This window comes from Lagopus leucura, unplaced genomic scaffold, assembly GCF_019238085.1.
Source record: "Lagopus leucura isolate 7727_CA_CO unplaced genomic scaffold, USGS_WTPT01 Super-Scaffold_100159, whole genome shotgun sequence".
Taxonomy (NCBI): domain Eukaryota; kingdom Metazoa; phylum Chordata; class Aves; order Galliformes; family Phasianidae; genus Lagopus; species Lagopus leucura.
In genome coordinates, this window is record NW_024962335.1 from 26090797 (window position 1) to 26107394 (window position 16598).

General features: G+C 38.5%; 1 protein-coding gene across 1 annotated transcript in view; it reads left to right on the top strand.

Annotated features, from left to right (window-relative positions):
• PIK3C2G (phosphatidylinositol-4-phosphate 3-kinase catalytic subunit type 2 gamma) overlaps positions 1–16598 on the top strand; it is a 198553-nt gene that overhangs the window by 171506 nt on the left and 10449 nt on the right. Inside the window, exon 30 of the mRNA XM_042889843.1 lies at positions 2883–2977. Coding sequence (XP_042745777.1) covers positions 2883–2977 — 95 coding nt within the window. The remainder of the gene's footprint in view (positions 1–2882; positions 2978–16598) is intronic.

Below are 16598 nucleotides of genomic sequence, written 5' to 3' on the forward strand. Positions count from 1 at the left end.
TGAAAACATAAACTAATACATCTGAGTCCCGCAAATAGAAACTGTCTATTATGAAACACAAGCTGTAGATATTTCTTGAGTGTTTATCGGTTTTCTTGCAGTTTTTTTTTTTTTTTCCATCCATTTTCTTCACTATAGAGCTGACAGGTTTGGGTTTTTATTTTTATTAGTGCTCAAATTATTACACAGCAAGAAGGAATATTTTGGTAATACCCATAACCATACTGTCTGTTTTACACAGTCAACTAGAGTTGCATTTTCATTGCCCATGATTTTCATTATTTTCAGCTTGGTTAAAAATTATTTACATTTGTTTTTGCCTAAGTGAAACTGCCAGCCCCCACAGAAGAGATCCTTTGCCGGGTATAAATACTCAGCTGTGGTTGCACTGGTAGAAGAGAAAAGGCAAAATGTACCACTGAATTCAAATGACGTAATTTAGCCTCTGAGCTCTGTTGCTCTTGCTAAACTGCTCAGGATGACCCATAGCAATTCACAGAAGTAACAAAGCCCCTCAAGAGAATTGTACCCTTAGATTAAAGTACAACTTCCTGGCATTGCAGTCTTTATTGCTCTAAGATTCTAAGTTTCCTATCGCAGCTTAATGGTAGAAGTCCACAGAATTTCTTTTAAAAATACACAACATAGAATGGCAGGGGCTGAGGCTGGGGAATGATCTTTTTGTGGGCTTTTTGTTACCCTGGGGAAAAAAAAATAAAAGAAAAAATAGAAAAAAAGAAAAAGGCATCATTTTCTGTTTTGAGCAGTTTTCCTCACTTTCCTTATCCCTCACTGTCCTGCTTTGCATACAACAAATGAAATAAGGTGCAGTGTAGTTAAGTGATTTGTCACAGCTCATAGGGGAGAATAACAAATGAAGGTCTGCACCTCAGTCTTCTAAGTCCTGGCTCAGTGATTTCTTCATAACATTTCAATTCTTCAAAAGTCTGTTTCAGGCCCTCCTCTAATTAGGGTGTGATTAAAAATGCATTTTTTAGTCTCCAAAAGGAAGAAGCTGGAGATGGTTTTTTATTCTAAAATTCCAGTTGAAACATCAGAAACTCAGAAACATTGATATCCAGACTGCCTGGAAAAAAATATACTGTGGCAATTGTATGTTCCCACTGTTATTTTTAATTAATTTGAATTCCTTTCCTTAGGATAAATAGCAGTTGCACTTGCTCCCTGGCTGTCAATAGTATGTTACAGCACTGTAATTCTGTCTGCTTAGCAGTTATTTTAGCCTCTGCTCACTCCAGAGGTTACACATTTAGTTTATTCTCAACGTGGCTTATTTTTCACAACTTCCCCTCTGCTGCTTCCTTTGCTGAACAACAGAGTGAAGGCTGAGAAAAGAGGTTTTGATTTCTTGCCCTCATGACCCCAACTGTAACAGCTCTGCTGCGCATGTGGAAAAGAGAGACAGAGAGTGCAAAGAAGTGCACAGGTGTCTGCTGAGACTGAAAGGCAGATATGAGAATCCTGTCTGCTACTGAGGATGAACAGTCCTGATGCTCTCTAAAACACCTTTTTTTTGCAGGTGCATAGTGTGTGATGACAGTTCTTTCATGCTCACCCTCCTTTCTCATTCCCTTCTCTTTTAGTAAGATAAGAATTAATTGCTGCTGATTTTTTTGTCTTATTACCTTACCCTGTGATGAGTTTAAGGCTGGTGCTTCATTGGCTGATCCCCAGACACGTACAGGGGAGCAGCACTTTATGTTTGAGGTCTTCAGGTTGGGTATATTTTTAATAGGGAGGAAAGCAGAATAGAGCCCAGCTCCTTCAAGATCACTGTAAAGTTAGCAAGATTAAGTTATTATTTTTCCATCTAAAGTAAATATAAAATACTGAATGCAACACAGACGTGGTCTAATTAAATGAATCCCTGTTTCTGCAAGTAGAAACAGGCCAGTTCATACAGGCCATGTCTGGCCTGCCAGTGTGGGGAGAGACCTGGGCTTCAGAGCAAGTGCTACAAACTGGCTCGCATCCCCCATGTGCTCAGAGTTAGCACTGCAGGATAAGATGCAACAAGCAGCTACTGTGTTCACTGTTATCTAGTTTACTGTGGTGAAAACCATCTTTATTTTTTGCTTTGTCTCTGTGGGGTGGGTAAGCAACACTCCCCAGTTTAAGAACACACCTTTTTGGAAGTGAAGATAGGTGGCTTAATGCTTCCAACAGAAAGAATGAACAGGATATGCTTAATCATTTGTTAATTATGAGCCTGATCCTTCTTGCTTAGAAGCTGGAAAATGCTCTTCTCAGTGGAAATTGAGTCAAACTCCGTAAATTAATTTTAGTAGAAATTCTATGAAAGAGTGGATTACTTGAAAAACAGCCTGAACAGGAGAAAAAAGAAGGAAGGTGGAATTTAAATCTGTGAGAGACAAAAGTTGTTATTGTAAATCTGCAAACTTTTTGACACTGGTCTGGAAACTTGCATTTGTGGGGGTTGGTGGGCTTTTTTGTTTTTTTGTTTTTGTTTGTTTGTTTGTTTGTTTTATTTTGTTTTGTTTTGTTTTCTGCTGGGAACAGGAAAAAAAATATGGAAAAATTGCAACAATACGGATTAGTATAATAACAATTAAAAAAAAATCCAGAATTAATTTTAAAACAAAAATAAATTAACCACTGAAATTCAGATTGATGGCTGTCAGAAAACAAAAATCCCACTGTTAGTGTATAAACAAGCAAGGTGATGAGCACTGCATGTCAGACCATTCTCTTCATCCCACTCCCTGACAGTGTTTTCTAATTTCAATGCTAACTTAAGCAGGCAGTGGTTCGTTGTATGTATTAGTTCATGAATTCTGTCATATGTTAAACATCTGCTTCCACTAAACTGTTTACTTAAAAATCAAACTGTTTGGTTTTAGGTCCTCAGTCAAATGATGGTACACCTGGAGTACAGTTAGTCATATCCTATGAGGGCACTCGTCTGACAGTGATGTTGAAACACATGAGGAACATTGTAAGTATTTCATCATAATCTGTACCGCTTTGACTTTTCCACAGTACTTTGAAAACATTAATCCTCAAACACAATTTCTGATGTAAATAATTTTAACTCATAATTATGATGATATTTCTTTATCATTGTTTAACACAGTCTTCCTTAGATCTTGCTCAGTATTGTTGTAAGTATGGGACCTGTATCGAAATCATGTTTGCCTACTGGCCAGCAATAACCTTTTCCAGGCCATATACAAAATCAATTCAGATGCCTGTTGGCCCTTCCAGCTGACATTTTGATATGAGTTAGGTATGTGACAGCATCACAGTGCTTTGTAGGACATCATCTTGGTGCTGTTGATTATCCATACACTTCTTTCAAGCCCCAAAGAACTGGACTACAAGTGGGGAACAGGTCAGTAGAAGAAGCAGTGGAGTACTTTAATAAGCAATGTCTCCTGATGCTGTGATGCTCATCTCTATAACACGCTGTCTTGATGTTAAGTGGGAAATACTGCACATTCTTGGAGCCAGGGTATGCAAGGATAAAGCTGGCAGAGCTCCCTCAACACAAGGTAGGTGAAACTGTTTGATGAGACTATCATAGGAGATCTAGCTGGATCTCTCAGCTGAGGCAATGTGTCTGCTATTTTGTCATGAGTTCAGGAACCTGGATGCTCTGGAATTCCTGGTTGCTCAAGTTTCAAGTAATGGCAATGGCAAAGAGATCATTTACTACCTTTGTCTAGCTGGAAGATTTAAGTTCTGAATTGTTGCAGGCTCTTACTGCACACATTTATGCTGCCTCTGTCTCAAACTGGATTGCAATTGCTTTTCTTAAATGAGGCCAAACTAAGAATCATAGAATCATAGAATCCCTCACCAGCTTTGTCGCCCTCCTTTGAACACATTCCAGGGCCTCAATATCTTTCTTGCAGTGAGGGGCCCAAAACTGGACACAGTACTCGAGGTGCAGCCTCACCAGTGCTGAGTACAGCACTGTCATACAGTACATACAGTACAATCACCTCTCTGCTCCTGCTTGCAACATGTATGTGGGACCAGATGATAATAAAATAGGGCTGAATATTTAATTGGTTATATGTCACAGAATGACAGAATTGTAGGAGTTGGAAGATCATCTAGTCCAACCCCTCTGCTAAAGTAGTTTCCCCATAGTACTTACACAAGAAGCATCCAGGAGGGTCTTGAATATCTCCAGAGAAGGAATCTCTCTGGGCAGCTTGTGCCAGTGCTCTGACACAGTAAACAAATTTTTCCTCACATTCATGTGGAACTTCCTTTGTACCATTGATGCCCATTGCCCCTTGTCCTGTCGCTGGGCACCGCTGAAAAGAAGCTGGCCTCATCCATGTCATTCCTACTAATTATCTGTAAGCCTTCAAAAGATATCCTCTGAGTCCTCTCCAGGCTGAATAGCCCCAGGTCTCTCAGCCCTCCCCATATGGGAGATGCTCCAGGCCTCTCATCATCATTTTGGCCATCCACTGGACTCTCTGAGAAGTTGCCTCCCTTTTTTGAACTGCGGAGCTCAGAACTGGGCACAGTACTCCAGATGTGGCTTCGCCAAGGCAGAGTATAGAGGAAGGATCACCTCCCTTGGCCTGCTGGCCATGCTTTTTTTAATGCACCCCAGAATACCATTGGCCTTCTTGGCCACCAAGACACGCTACTGGCTCACAGCCAAACTATTATCCACAAGGACATCCTTCTCTGCAGAGCTCCTTTCCAGTAGGTCAGCCCCCAAACTGTACTGATGCATGCAGTCACATGAGGCTTATGTAGCTTCAACTATTCTACATTTGCCCCTCCAGCTTCTGATTTGCAATTCAAGCATATTCATTTTGGTCTGTAACACATGCAAGTAAATTTTCAATATTGAAATATGTTTTTGTTTCCCATGTGCCACCTTGACAGGTGAGATCAGCTTCTGCTGGTCCAGTTTCATATGAGCTTTACCTTTTGGATATAGCTTAAAGCCTCCTTTATTTTTTTCTTTTTCTAAATAAAAAATACACTAAATAACAGTGATAGGCTTCTAGTCTGTGGAAGGAGAATATTGAAATGATTGTTGTGTCCATGTTGTTACCATGAGTTCAGGCGGGTAATGTGGAGATGTATGCAAGCAGAGCTACAGATGTTGGAAGCAGTCATTCTGCTTGTTTCTGGCTCCTGTGTTCTTTAACTTCAAATGTTCCAGTCATTTAATTAAATTAGAATAAATTATAGTGTAGATGGCTGTGCATGGCAAAACTGAAATCCAAGGTTCGGGCCACTGTAGTGAAAGGGACAATACAAATTTAAATTGGCTTCTGGCTTTTGGAGGTAGTTGATGTGAATTAAATCCTTTTCAGTGAGTTTGCAGAGAACTGGTAGGAGTCCAGTTCAGTAAGACCAGAAATGATTCATGGCTTGAAAACAAGGTGACTGTTGTACAGCCTAACTTAGGCAATCATGTTTTTAAATCCTGAGCTTCTGATTCCTTCCTTCCATACAGCCATCCGCTGTGGTGCTTTGGGGTATTGTGATACTGGACTGCCTTCAAACTATTAAGGAAAGGTTATTAGATTCTTTATCCCATTAGTTATCCTCACAGCATTCTAGTTGTATAGATCAATTTCTCTGACATGCTCACTTTTCTTTTTCCTTAATTTTTCCCCTTTTTTTTTTTTTTTTCCTAACTGATCAAGGATTTTATAAGTATGCCAAGATCATGTCATATTCAAAACATGTTAAAGTTATTTCAGGTACATTCAATCTTTTGCATACTCTCATTACTTTTTTTTTAGTGGTTCATCTTTGCAATCTTGTTTTGTTTTGGAATTTATAGTAAATAATTTGAGTGTCTCTTCTTCATTTGCTTACCACTTTATAGAGATTTTATGATGTGTTCAGATGTGAAAATTATTGTAATGGGCCAAATTAATCCCAAATATAGCTTCATAGAACTGACAAGGAGTTGTGATGCAGAATTCTGATCCATGTAAATGCATTTCATTTATTATTTATGGGTGGATAGCTCTACAGATTTTAATAGCTATAGATCCTGTTGTGCAAATTCTATATTAACATATGATGCACAAGATAATCCCTAAGGAGCTGGTGTTGTTTATAGCCATTTTCAAGTGTCACGTAGGTTCTTTAAAGAAGGAAGTCAAAAGGGTGCTTTGCAGGATTTTTCGTGAAGCTATCCCCATTCATGTGGGAAAGAAAATGTCATAGCACTTGAGAGAGCATTGATCTGGTGCAGACAAGCCTGGGGATAGTCTAATGTAGGTGCATATGTGTATTCCATACAGCAGGCACTTTTAGTCTGATGCATCCACATGTGCTGGATCTGCTGCATATCTACCCCTAGTTATCCACCCCTAGGTCTGCTTCCAAGCATCCTCTTCTGACTCACACCAACATTACAGTCATATGTTATGAAAGAAAGTCCTTGAAGAAAACCCGTTTAAAAATACTTTGAAGACCAATAATGAAGTAGAATAGCCACAGTTTTCAAATACAGAAAAGCCATGATAATAAAATAATACAATTTTCCAAACATGTTTATTACATAATTTTAATTCAGCCTCTTGGACCATTGCTTGCATGCGTGAAATGCAGACCATGCAATACTGTACTTTATGTATAGGCCATGGAGGCAATATTGTTTCAATAAAATCAAGCTGAGTTGGAAGGAAACAGTGGTGTACCAATTACCTGGAGAAGTTATATGGAGATACTGGGAGATTTTGCCTCTGAGACTCAGAGGATGTGACAGAAGTGGATGAAACAAGGTTAGCTTCTTACACAAACACAATAATACAGTACCTTGCACAATGCTCTAAGTAGTCTAAGGGAGAATATACAGGATCCAGGGTGAGGTTTGTCTGCTAGGAGTGAGAACAATCCAACTGTGGCAGGCCCATACCCAAAGAGTGGCAGCAGTCAAGAGCAGGAGCACTGGGAGGGTACTAGGAAGAATGCTTATGAGGCAAGACGAAAGGCATAACCTCCCACTTCTGCAAAGAAGCTATGGAAGTGGATTTATGAATGCTGGAGATACACGGGTGTTGATCCTGAACCATCCACTTCCATTTATGTACATTATCCAGAACAGAAAATGGAGAATATCAAGATTATAACAGGACTTAGAGACAGAGCAGAGTATGGGCTAGCTTAGTACTGCCTAAGCTAGAAACAGCCAGGCTAACTGCAGCTATGCTGATGGACTTCTTTGTCTATTCAAAAAAGGACATCAGAGGAAAAGAAGTAGCACTTTCTGAAATTCAGAGAAGGGTTGTTTAATATATTTCTTTTTGTACTTCATAGAAATCCAGAAGGGAACAGTGGTTGAGCATTGGCTCATAAGGAAGTGTGTGTTGTCTGTTGATTTCATTGCCATGACTTCAGGCATGCCCGGTTTTTCCAGATAAGCAGCTAAACTTTCAGTCCTCAGTGCTAAACATTTTTGCCCACTACTTCTTGTGGACAGAAAAACTCCTCAGGGGTAGTGGGGAGGAGAAACAAAGCCAACATATCATGAACTTCATGCCAATAAGTGTAAAATGCTACCAGAATTTAGGAAAGCATGTATGGATGATGAATTCAGAACCAATATTACGGAGAGAACATTTTCTGAAATTAAAATAAATTCCTACAGTACTTTCCAAAACTACTTCCAGCATTCCTTCTTTAGAAGTTCTGAGGCTGTCATGAACTGCTCCTGGTGATTAATGATTCTGCAATAGCTGATATATGGGTGATGAATTAGTAATCAGTTTCAAGCTTTAACAGATATCCAGCCTCTTTCCATTTTGTGTCCTATGCTATCCAAGTGCAAATTGCTTCCAAAAACATTTCTGAAATGTGATAATGGAAGTGCTATGAGAAGAACTGTGAGAGCCAAGCTTTACCTAAATGAGAGGAGTGAAATCGATTTCTGAACCTGCAGGTGTAGAGCTATAGGGAAGTTCCCAAAGACAAGTAGATACTTCACTCTCTTCGCTGGGCTTTGGCATCATCTTGAGCTGAGTAAGGAACGGGAATTCTTTTTCCATCAGTTTTGGTTCCCATAATTCTTCTTGCGGGTCCACTAATATTTACAGTTTATGAGCAAGTTTGCTGATGGTACTAAACTGGGAGGAGCTAGACAAATTAGAGAGCTGAGTAATTGCCAGTTGAAGTTGAACAAGAGCAAGTGCCAAATTCTGCAGCTGGGAAGGGGCAACCCTGGCTATAGGTACAGACTGGGGAATGAGACACTTCTCTTGCTGCTATGTTTGTCCCCTCAAAAGTAATGCCTCCTATTTATTTCCGTGGAAACTACAACAGATACAAAGAGAACAATAACACTATTTGACAGAGCAAATTCTCAGCTACAAAACGCAGTTTTTCAATTCACTACCATTAGCTATGCATTTTTGCCATGCTTGTAAAAATCTGCATCAGTGGATGTGATCCACGATTTCACAGCTGCTATGATGGCATCATTGTTAGGAAAATGTTGCCCACATAGCCCATCTATCACTGGCCCAAGCAGATGAAAGTTAGAAGGTGATAAATCTGGACTATATGGTGGGTGTCATAGGATAGTCCAACTAAGATTGGCAATGTACTTCACGATCTTCAAACTTGTACAGGGACCTGACATAATCATCTTGCAAGAAAAAGGTTGTCTTCCTTTCTGGCCTGACTCTAGAAGTTCCAGCCTTCATCTTTGTCAGTGTTCTGATGTGGTGATCAGAGTTGATGGTTTGTCCATATTCTAGGAAATCCAGAAGGATCACCTCTATCCTATTCCAAAAGACAGTGCACATCACTTCACCCACTGAGAATTGTATCTTGAACTTTTTATTCAATATGGAATTCTCATGTAACCACACCACAGACTGCTGCTTTGACTCCGGCTCATAGTGCTGACATCACGTCTCATCACCAGTAATGATGCAACCCAGGAAACTGTCACCTTCAGCCTTGTATTGGTTCAATAGGTCCTGAGAAATTTGCATTCTTTCTGTTCTTGTGTGAGAATTCATGGGATCCACCTGGCACAAAAATCTGTGATATTCCAACATTGCCAACTTCATTTCCGATGGATTGAAAACAATATTTAGCTATCCCTAATATGGCTTGTCTTTCACATCCCTGTCAACACTGACAAAATGCATCACCCACTGCCTCACTGTGCTCACATCCAATTCTTTGTCGCCATGTTCAGGAAGCATCAGTGGGTGTCATTTTTTCCATAAGGAGAAATTCGATGGCACACCTTTACTTCTTACACATTTCCATGTCAGATGTCATTTTGTCAGACTGCCATATGCATTTTGTCTGCTGCTATCTGTTGCACAGTAACAAAATGTAGTGGGATACTGGTGGGAAGGTTCAATCTCTACCGCCATACCACCAACATCCACCTCTGATGTCATCAGTCAACATAATACAACAAGAGGCATTACTTTTAGAGCAGCCCTTGTAGATTTAAATGGAGAATATATCACATACCAGCAATTCAGTGCCTGCCAATTACATGAAAAGCAACATTACATACACCTTTAACAATATTATGAATATTTCCTGCTTTCTTTACCAAGGCCCACTGATTAGCCAGCAGGGATAGGGAATATGTTTCATGGGTAAGCAAAGCCTGACCAGTCATCCACCAGTGGAAAACAAGTGGAAAAAAAAATCCCTCTGAGATGAACGAAAGTTATTCAGAAAATATTGGTAAGAGAATGAAATCAGAAATTTGGCAGATGTGGGAAAGTAAGACATACATATGGTGCTCTCCAGTGATTTTTGCAGAAAAACAAAAGAGCCGTGAAAAGAAAGTTCTTGTTCTAACTTCAGCTTATAAAGTAATTGGATTTAATTTTGTATTCATAGAAAGTACTTTAAAAATGAATACAAATTAGTTTAGGCAAACGTGTTCTCTTTTGGACTGAAAATTAGCAGAATATCTATAAACAAAGGCTAGTACTCAGCAGTAGTTGAGATGGGGAAGAGTTGAGATATGATTTTGTGGTGCAGAAATCACTTTTGGATTCCGACATATTTGTTATAGAAGGTTTTTGACAAATATGTTGTATGGAAAGTTATGTCATCATTTATTGTTAAACCCTTTCATCTGTCACAGACACTGCACTGCCTTAACTCTAAATTCCGATTTCTAGTTTTTCAGTAATTCCCTATACAGCTAATCTGTTTTGAATCAAATAAAAAGAATGAGTTTTGTTTAACAATTTGAGTGATCCAAGAGATGAAGGCGAATGTAAATTAAATTTGCCATTGGGTGCAAATGAAGAAAACATTGCAAATAATAGTGGAGATGGAGCAAGATCAAGTGAATAAAAGTAATTTACAGAACACCACAAGTAGCTTGGGCAGATGAAAACTATTTCTTCAGGGAGATACAGATCTATTTCCTGTAATAATGTGAAATAAAACAAGCAAATGGTGGGACATGAGGTTGCTAGGAGAGATGCCAATGACAAAGGTCAGATCCTGGCGTTATGATGCAGAAATTAAGTAGTTTATCTTTATAAGGTATTGATGCTAGAATATTGCTCTCAGGAAGCTTTTTAATAACTAGAATTCAAGTTCAAAAACAGTTCTCAGTAGGATTGCTTGGAAATGATTTATACTCCAGGAGTGATGTATTGTTACTAAAACTTAGTTGAGAACTAACTAACAAGGACACAACTCCATTGTACAAATATTTAATCGAGAATACAGCAAGGTTCAAGAGGAATTATTTAGGATGTTGAGCAAGATTTTAAGTAGAGGTATTGAGAAGTAACTAAGGAGCAGAAATTGCACACATCATATAACAAAATGGTTTCTTACAGAAGGAGGGTGCAAGCTTGTCAACGGTTTATGGGCTGGTCCGGCCCAGTTCCGTGACCAGCAGGGCAGAGGGATCTGCAGATCCGCGCCTCTGGGAAAGGGGAAGCAGGGGACCCCAAAATACTTGAAAACAACAGCACTGATCTGAGGTGGAACAAATGATTTTACTAAATATAGTATTAGTAAAATACAATGAGAGAGAGAGAGAGAGAGAGAGAGTCTGTTTGAATTGTATAGACCTCACCACAATGCTGGGGTGAGAAGTGCAGTCCAGTTGAGCGACTGAAGTACAGACGGCAAAGCGCAGGCGGCGAAGCGCAGATAGCGAAGCGCAGACAGCGAAGAGCAGGCGAAGAAGAAGGATCAGGTGACCTTGCTTGGAGTTATATCCCCTTGCTGACCGCAAAGTCTCCTGGGGAAATGTAGTTCTTCTCCGACGGACAAACATTCGGCAGATATCAAACCCCACCCCCAGTGCATTACATGATGTTATGGTGTGGAATACTGATGACCAAAAATCATAAAACCATGACAAAGCTGTAGAATAATTTCCCACTGAAAAGTGGAGGGGGCTCTGTACAGTCTCAAAAATTATAAGTAGTCTGGTTCAGGCACTTAATGCAGTTGTAGGCACATAATGCAGTTGCCATTTCTTTATGCATTTTACATTCATCTCTGCCTAGACCAGGAGAGAAAATAATATGAATATGACAAAGAGAAACTGAACAACAGCGTTTATGTGGTTTCTTTTCTGAAAGGCTAATTTCTTTTATACTCTCTATGAGCCAACAGTTAAGAAATTCTGGGATCTGTATTTCTAAGGGTCCAATGTAGATCACTACATCTCAGCCAATCCTATAAACTCTTTAACTGAATATTAATTGGGAAATTAGTTATTCCAAATGCAACAATAATACAGGGTGCAAAGAAGAAAATGCAAAGAAGGAATGCAATCTAGCAATTCTAGAACAAAAGCTTCAGAGAGAGATCTTTCCATGAAACCTATTCTCTGCATTCTACATCCTGCATCAACATTGCTTGTACATGAATAATATAATCTTAAGACATGACTGAACTTTGATATATTTGTTCATCTATGTGGAAAAAAAAAAGACCTTAAATGAGCTGAAGATAGCAGTACAGCATGGGGTTCGGGAATCTAGAACATATCACTTCTTTCTTTTAGAAAAAGAAGAAAACCCAACAACCCAAAAGCTTTTTAGTGATTATTGCTCAAATCAGTTACTGTGAGTAAATGTACCTAATACATTTGCACTGCAGGTTATGCAGTCACATTTTTTTATTTACTTACCTACTTATTTATTGCAGTATTTGCAAGTTTTTGATAACCACGTGGTGCTAGTGACCATCCAGTAATCTAGTGCTGAGCATTGGTGCAGTATTACAGGACTCAGGAGCCAGACTTACACTTTGAGTAAGATGGATAGAGACACTCATCATTTTCTTTTCTGTTAATTCAGAAACAGTGTAAATACAGACAAAGCTGTATCATGACTTACTGAAGATACCTTCTAGCTCTACTTCTCTGCTACTGGCTGCAGACAGTAACAGACACTAGCCCATTTTACCTCACAATTACAGTTGTATGTCCACACTGACTCTTTCCCATTTCGTTTGGAATCATATCTATCCTAATATACAGCTCTTTTTGGATTATCAAGAAGTCATTATTTTCAAACTGAACGGCAGCTACATCCCTGTTCTTTTCCTCATCTTTCTGAAATAGTTTGGTTCTGGTTTCTGAGCTTTCTAAAGTAATAAAGGCTTAGAAGCCCAGGATACCCTTGTGACCTTCTGGATATCACAGTTTTCTTTTCTTAATTCTAAGTGCAGTTAGATGAGTTTTCCTCTCAAATGACTGAAGCAGATCAGAAGCATTTTACGTAGATCTTATGAAGCTTTGAATCTTTTGGGAATCAGCCTGATTCTCTGAATCTGTCTTTCTCCTTGCAAGAAAATAACTCTTTCTGTTAAATGTTTAACAAATACTTCTTCCTTTTAAAAAATACCACTGCCTGTGTACCAATTGGGATTCGGATTCAGTTTGAAATTAAGACACATACATATGAGGGAGTTCAGTTCTCTGACTGTGGATACTGTGAACACCGTGATGTATCTTCCTTGTCCTCCAGTGTCTGCTCCAGAAGAGTGCCAGTTTTCCACGAAGCCTCTGTCACATATCCTCCTCCATATATACCTTCTGGCATCTGAGGTGACACAAGGCATGGGTATTTTAGAAACTAATCTAGATGAAAACCTATACTTCCATCTTGCTCTTTGAACATTTAATGTGCAGTTCATTTTCCTGAACATACAGGAGCTGACGTATCAAGTGCCATCAGGCTCCCAGCTAACATTGTGGATGAGGAGGGCCTCACATGAGGCTTCTGTCATGTCTGCTCATTTGCGCAGATATCTAAAACATCTTCCTTTTCTCAAATGCAGTCATACACCAAAGTGTAGGTGATTTAAACAAGCCAGCCTGAAAAAGATTGGTCTGCTTCTTGCCTACCTCCTTGACAGCATTACAAAAAGCTATGTAGCCTTTACTGAGTACTTACAATCATAGCTCACATATACATTAGGGTATGTCAACATTTCAACTTCTTTGCCCAGAAATGGTATCTTCATTTCAGAGCTGTAGCTGTGAACCTCTCCTTCTGCCTCAGTGACTGAGGGTTATTTTTTTCTCATTCGATAGCCAGGAGACCTCGGAGAGTGCTGGCTGGATGGCTGGTTCATTCTTCAGAGAATTTGTGACTCACTACAGCTCTAGACCCTATTTTTGCTAGAATGGTTATAGGTCTCCCTCTTAGAAATACAGCACATCTTTTATTAAGAGCTGGGCTGCATGTGTCCATTTCCCTTTACTCTACTACAATCAAAGCTAAGCTGGAAAAACTGCCCTTTTTTTTCACCAAAATACCTCACTTGAGGGAGAGAGGGCTGGAACAAACCACAGTAAGAAAACCATTGCTTTTTCTTCAACTAATGGCAGTTGCATTAGGCATAGTTTATCCACTTGGTGCTCTGACAGGCTGCATGCAGAACAGGCAGGTTGAGGGGGATGCTGAGGGTATTGAGCTGCACAGTGTGCTCAGGATATATTTGGAGATTCAAATCAGAGACACGGGTATAGCACCTTTGCATTTTTATCATAGTAAATGACAAAGCCATCTGGAGGCTTGCTTCACTGACACTACTAGAAGATTTCTGACAAGCAGAAAATACCTGCTCAATAAATGTCTTCCAGAATTCCCCTGAAACAACACTTATGTTCATCTGAAATGATTCAAAGATATGCTAAACTGAGATAAATTTCATTTCTTTTTGTTGTTGTTGTTGCTTTGTCAGTGACCTCTATTCCAGTGTCGTCTGTCACAGTGTCTCCTCTGTTTATGCACGTACCTGCGTATCTGCATGAGATACGTCAGGAATAGGAATGAGATTCCTTACAGAGAGGTGGGCAAGAAATTTTGGCACCAGAAAATATAATAAAATAAAACTTACGTTGCAGAGCAGCAATTAAATATTTTGAAATTTGGGGTGAAAAAAAAAGAGAGGACTGTGAAAAAATACCCTATCTGTGTAGTTATTTTGTCTGATTGATTTTCTGTTTTGTTTTGCCAATAGTAGAGCATGTAGGGTGCACCATAGCAATATAGTGGATTGTCTTCTTTTGTATTTATTTGTTAATTATCAAAAATATGGTTTTTGTTTTAATATTCTTTGAAATAATGTATAAATATTTTGTGTTGGGAAAATGAGAAGTAGATTAGTAGAGTAGATTACAGAGTAGATTACAGCTGTTCAGTGTTTTGAGATATGAAAGTCTCAAAGGAAAAGGAAGAAAGGGTCTTCACTTCCATGTTAAAATTTATGAAGTAAAAACAGAACCTCTCATTCATGTAGTTAGTCCTCGAGGTGTATATAGCACTGTTCTTGTACAAAGCAAGGAACTTCTTGCTTTGTAATAGCATTATTTTAGTGCTGATTATTTTCTCAGATCTTTAAATTCAGAGATAGCCAAAGGGCATGTTATGTTTTTTTTCTAAAGCAGAGGCAATAGTTGCTACTAAAGCTGCAGCTTGCAAACACTTAGCTTTTCCTTGGAAAGTTACATATGGACTTCGCTCTGTCACTCAGAGGAAGACAGTGCAGCAATCCTTAGGCTCTTCTGCATTTCTTACTAGTTTTAATCTAGTCAACTCCTGTTTCATACAAGTTGCTGCAGTACAAGACTAATTCTTTTGCAGTTTTTCTATTTAGTAATCCTCCCTGATTGCAAAATAAACAAGTGTACCTTATGTCTACATTTAATATATAAATATTTTGCTTTAGAGTTCCGAGGGCTTTTTTTTTAACCGTTTGCCATGGTAACATGGTTTCATTTAAGATATAAGGATATCTTCACGTTAAATGTTAAGAAATATTCTGAGTACTTTCTTCACCTTATGGTAGATAAATTCTGATGGCGATGCATGTAAGAGAAAAACAACACATGAAGGTAATAGATAGGAAAACTGAGAAAACTGAGTTGGAGCTACCGGACAAAAGGGAAGGGTTTGTTTCCTTTCTTTTCATTTTGGGGGAGAAGCTGAGATGGGAACATTTCTAAAGCCTGAATTATTTCTTTTTTTTTTTTTTTTTTCATCAAAGAAGAGGAAAAGAGCAATTGAGATTTGAAAATGTCCAGGAAATTAATTTCAAAGGAAGAAAGGAAGTTATTTATAGAGGTGGAAAGGTGGCATTAGTTAATGCAAGTTACCTTTGATCATTTCTTTTTGTCAAGATAGTTGAAGGTGAAAAATGAAAAAAGAGAACAGCAGCTGAAGCTATCAAATCTTCAGGAGCCATCACTCTGTTTCACTCTGAGACTAAAGGTGGAAGAAAATATCTGCAAGTCTAACACTAAGAGAAACAGATGAAGTAATGTAAATTTGAGGCAGTAGTCACTGAAAAACTAAATTTGAAGTCACTTAGGAAGCGATGGTTTAAAAAAAAAAATGACAATAGATTATCCCCAAAGTCAATTATTTTAACATCATAAAATTTTCTTTAAAATTCATATAAGTGAAGCCCAGTATTCATGTTGTCATGCTAAATTGCATAGTTTAAATATGGTAAATTTTGAAGTAGATGGCCCTTTTGTAATGTTAACAAAGAATCCATTGTGAAGAAGAGTTGGGGATGGTTAGTAATGACTAAGGGAGAGAAGTCATTAAGATAATGTGATTCTCATGGAAAAATTAATTGAATTTCATCTATTATTTCCCAGCTACAGCTAGCATATTTAAAATTAAATTACACGAGACATAACCTATCTATGTGGGTTTCCGTAAGTAAATATCAATACCTTTTCAGTTTCAGAAAATAAAATTGGAGTGAAAAATGGAACACAGACATAACAGAGACATGTCTGTATTAGTTTTTCAGTATTGAATTACAGATGTGGAGAGAAGTAGATTCAGATCATTATTTCTTTTCTTTCTGTCCCCCTTTTCAATATTTTCATTACTTTCTTTGAGACTTTAGTAGAAAATAACATCTTAAAAATAAACTGATTTTTTAAAACCATATACAGACTGTTATAGCTGAGTTCCTCCTTTAGTCATTAGTAGGGTCAAGTAAACAGGTCAGTCTCTGAGAAAATTATACAGCAGAGCCTTGTTTGTATATGGAGAAATTACTGGGAGTCTGCCTAGAAATTCAACTCATTTCTTTTATTGGCAGATCAAAACCACTGTTGGGTTGTGGATTGTATT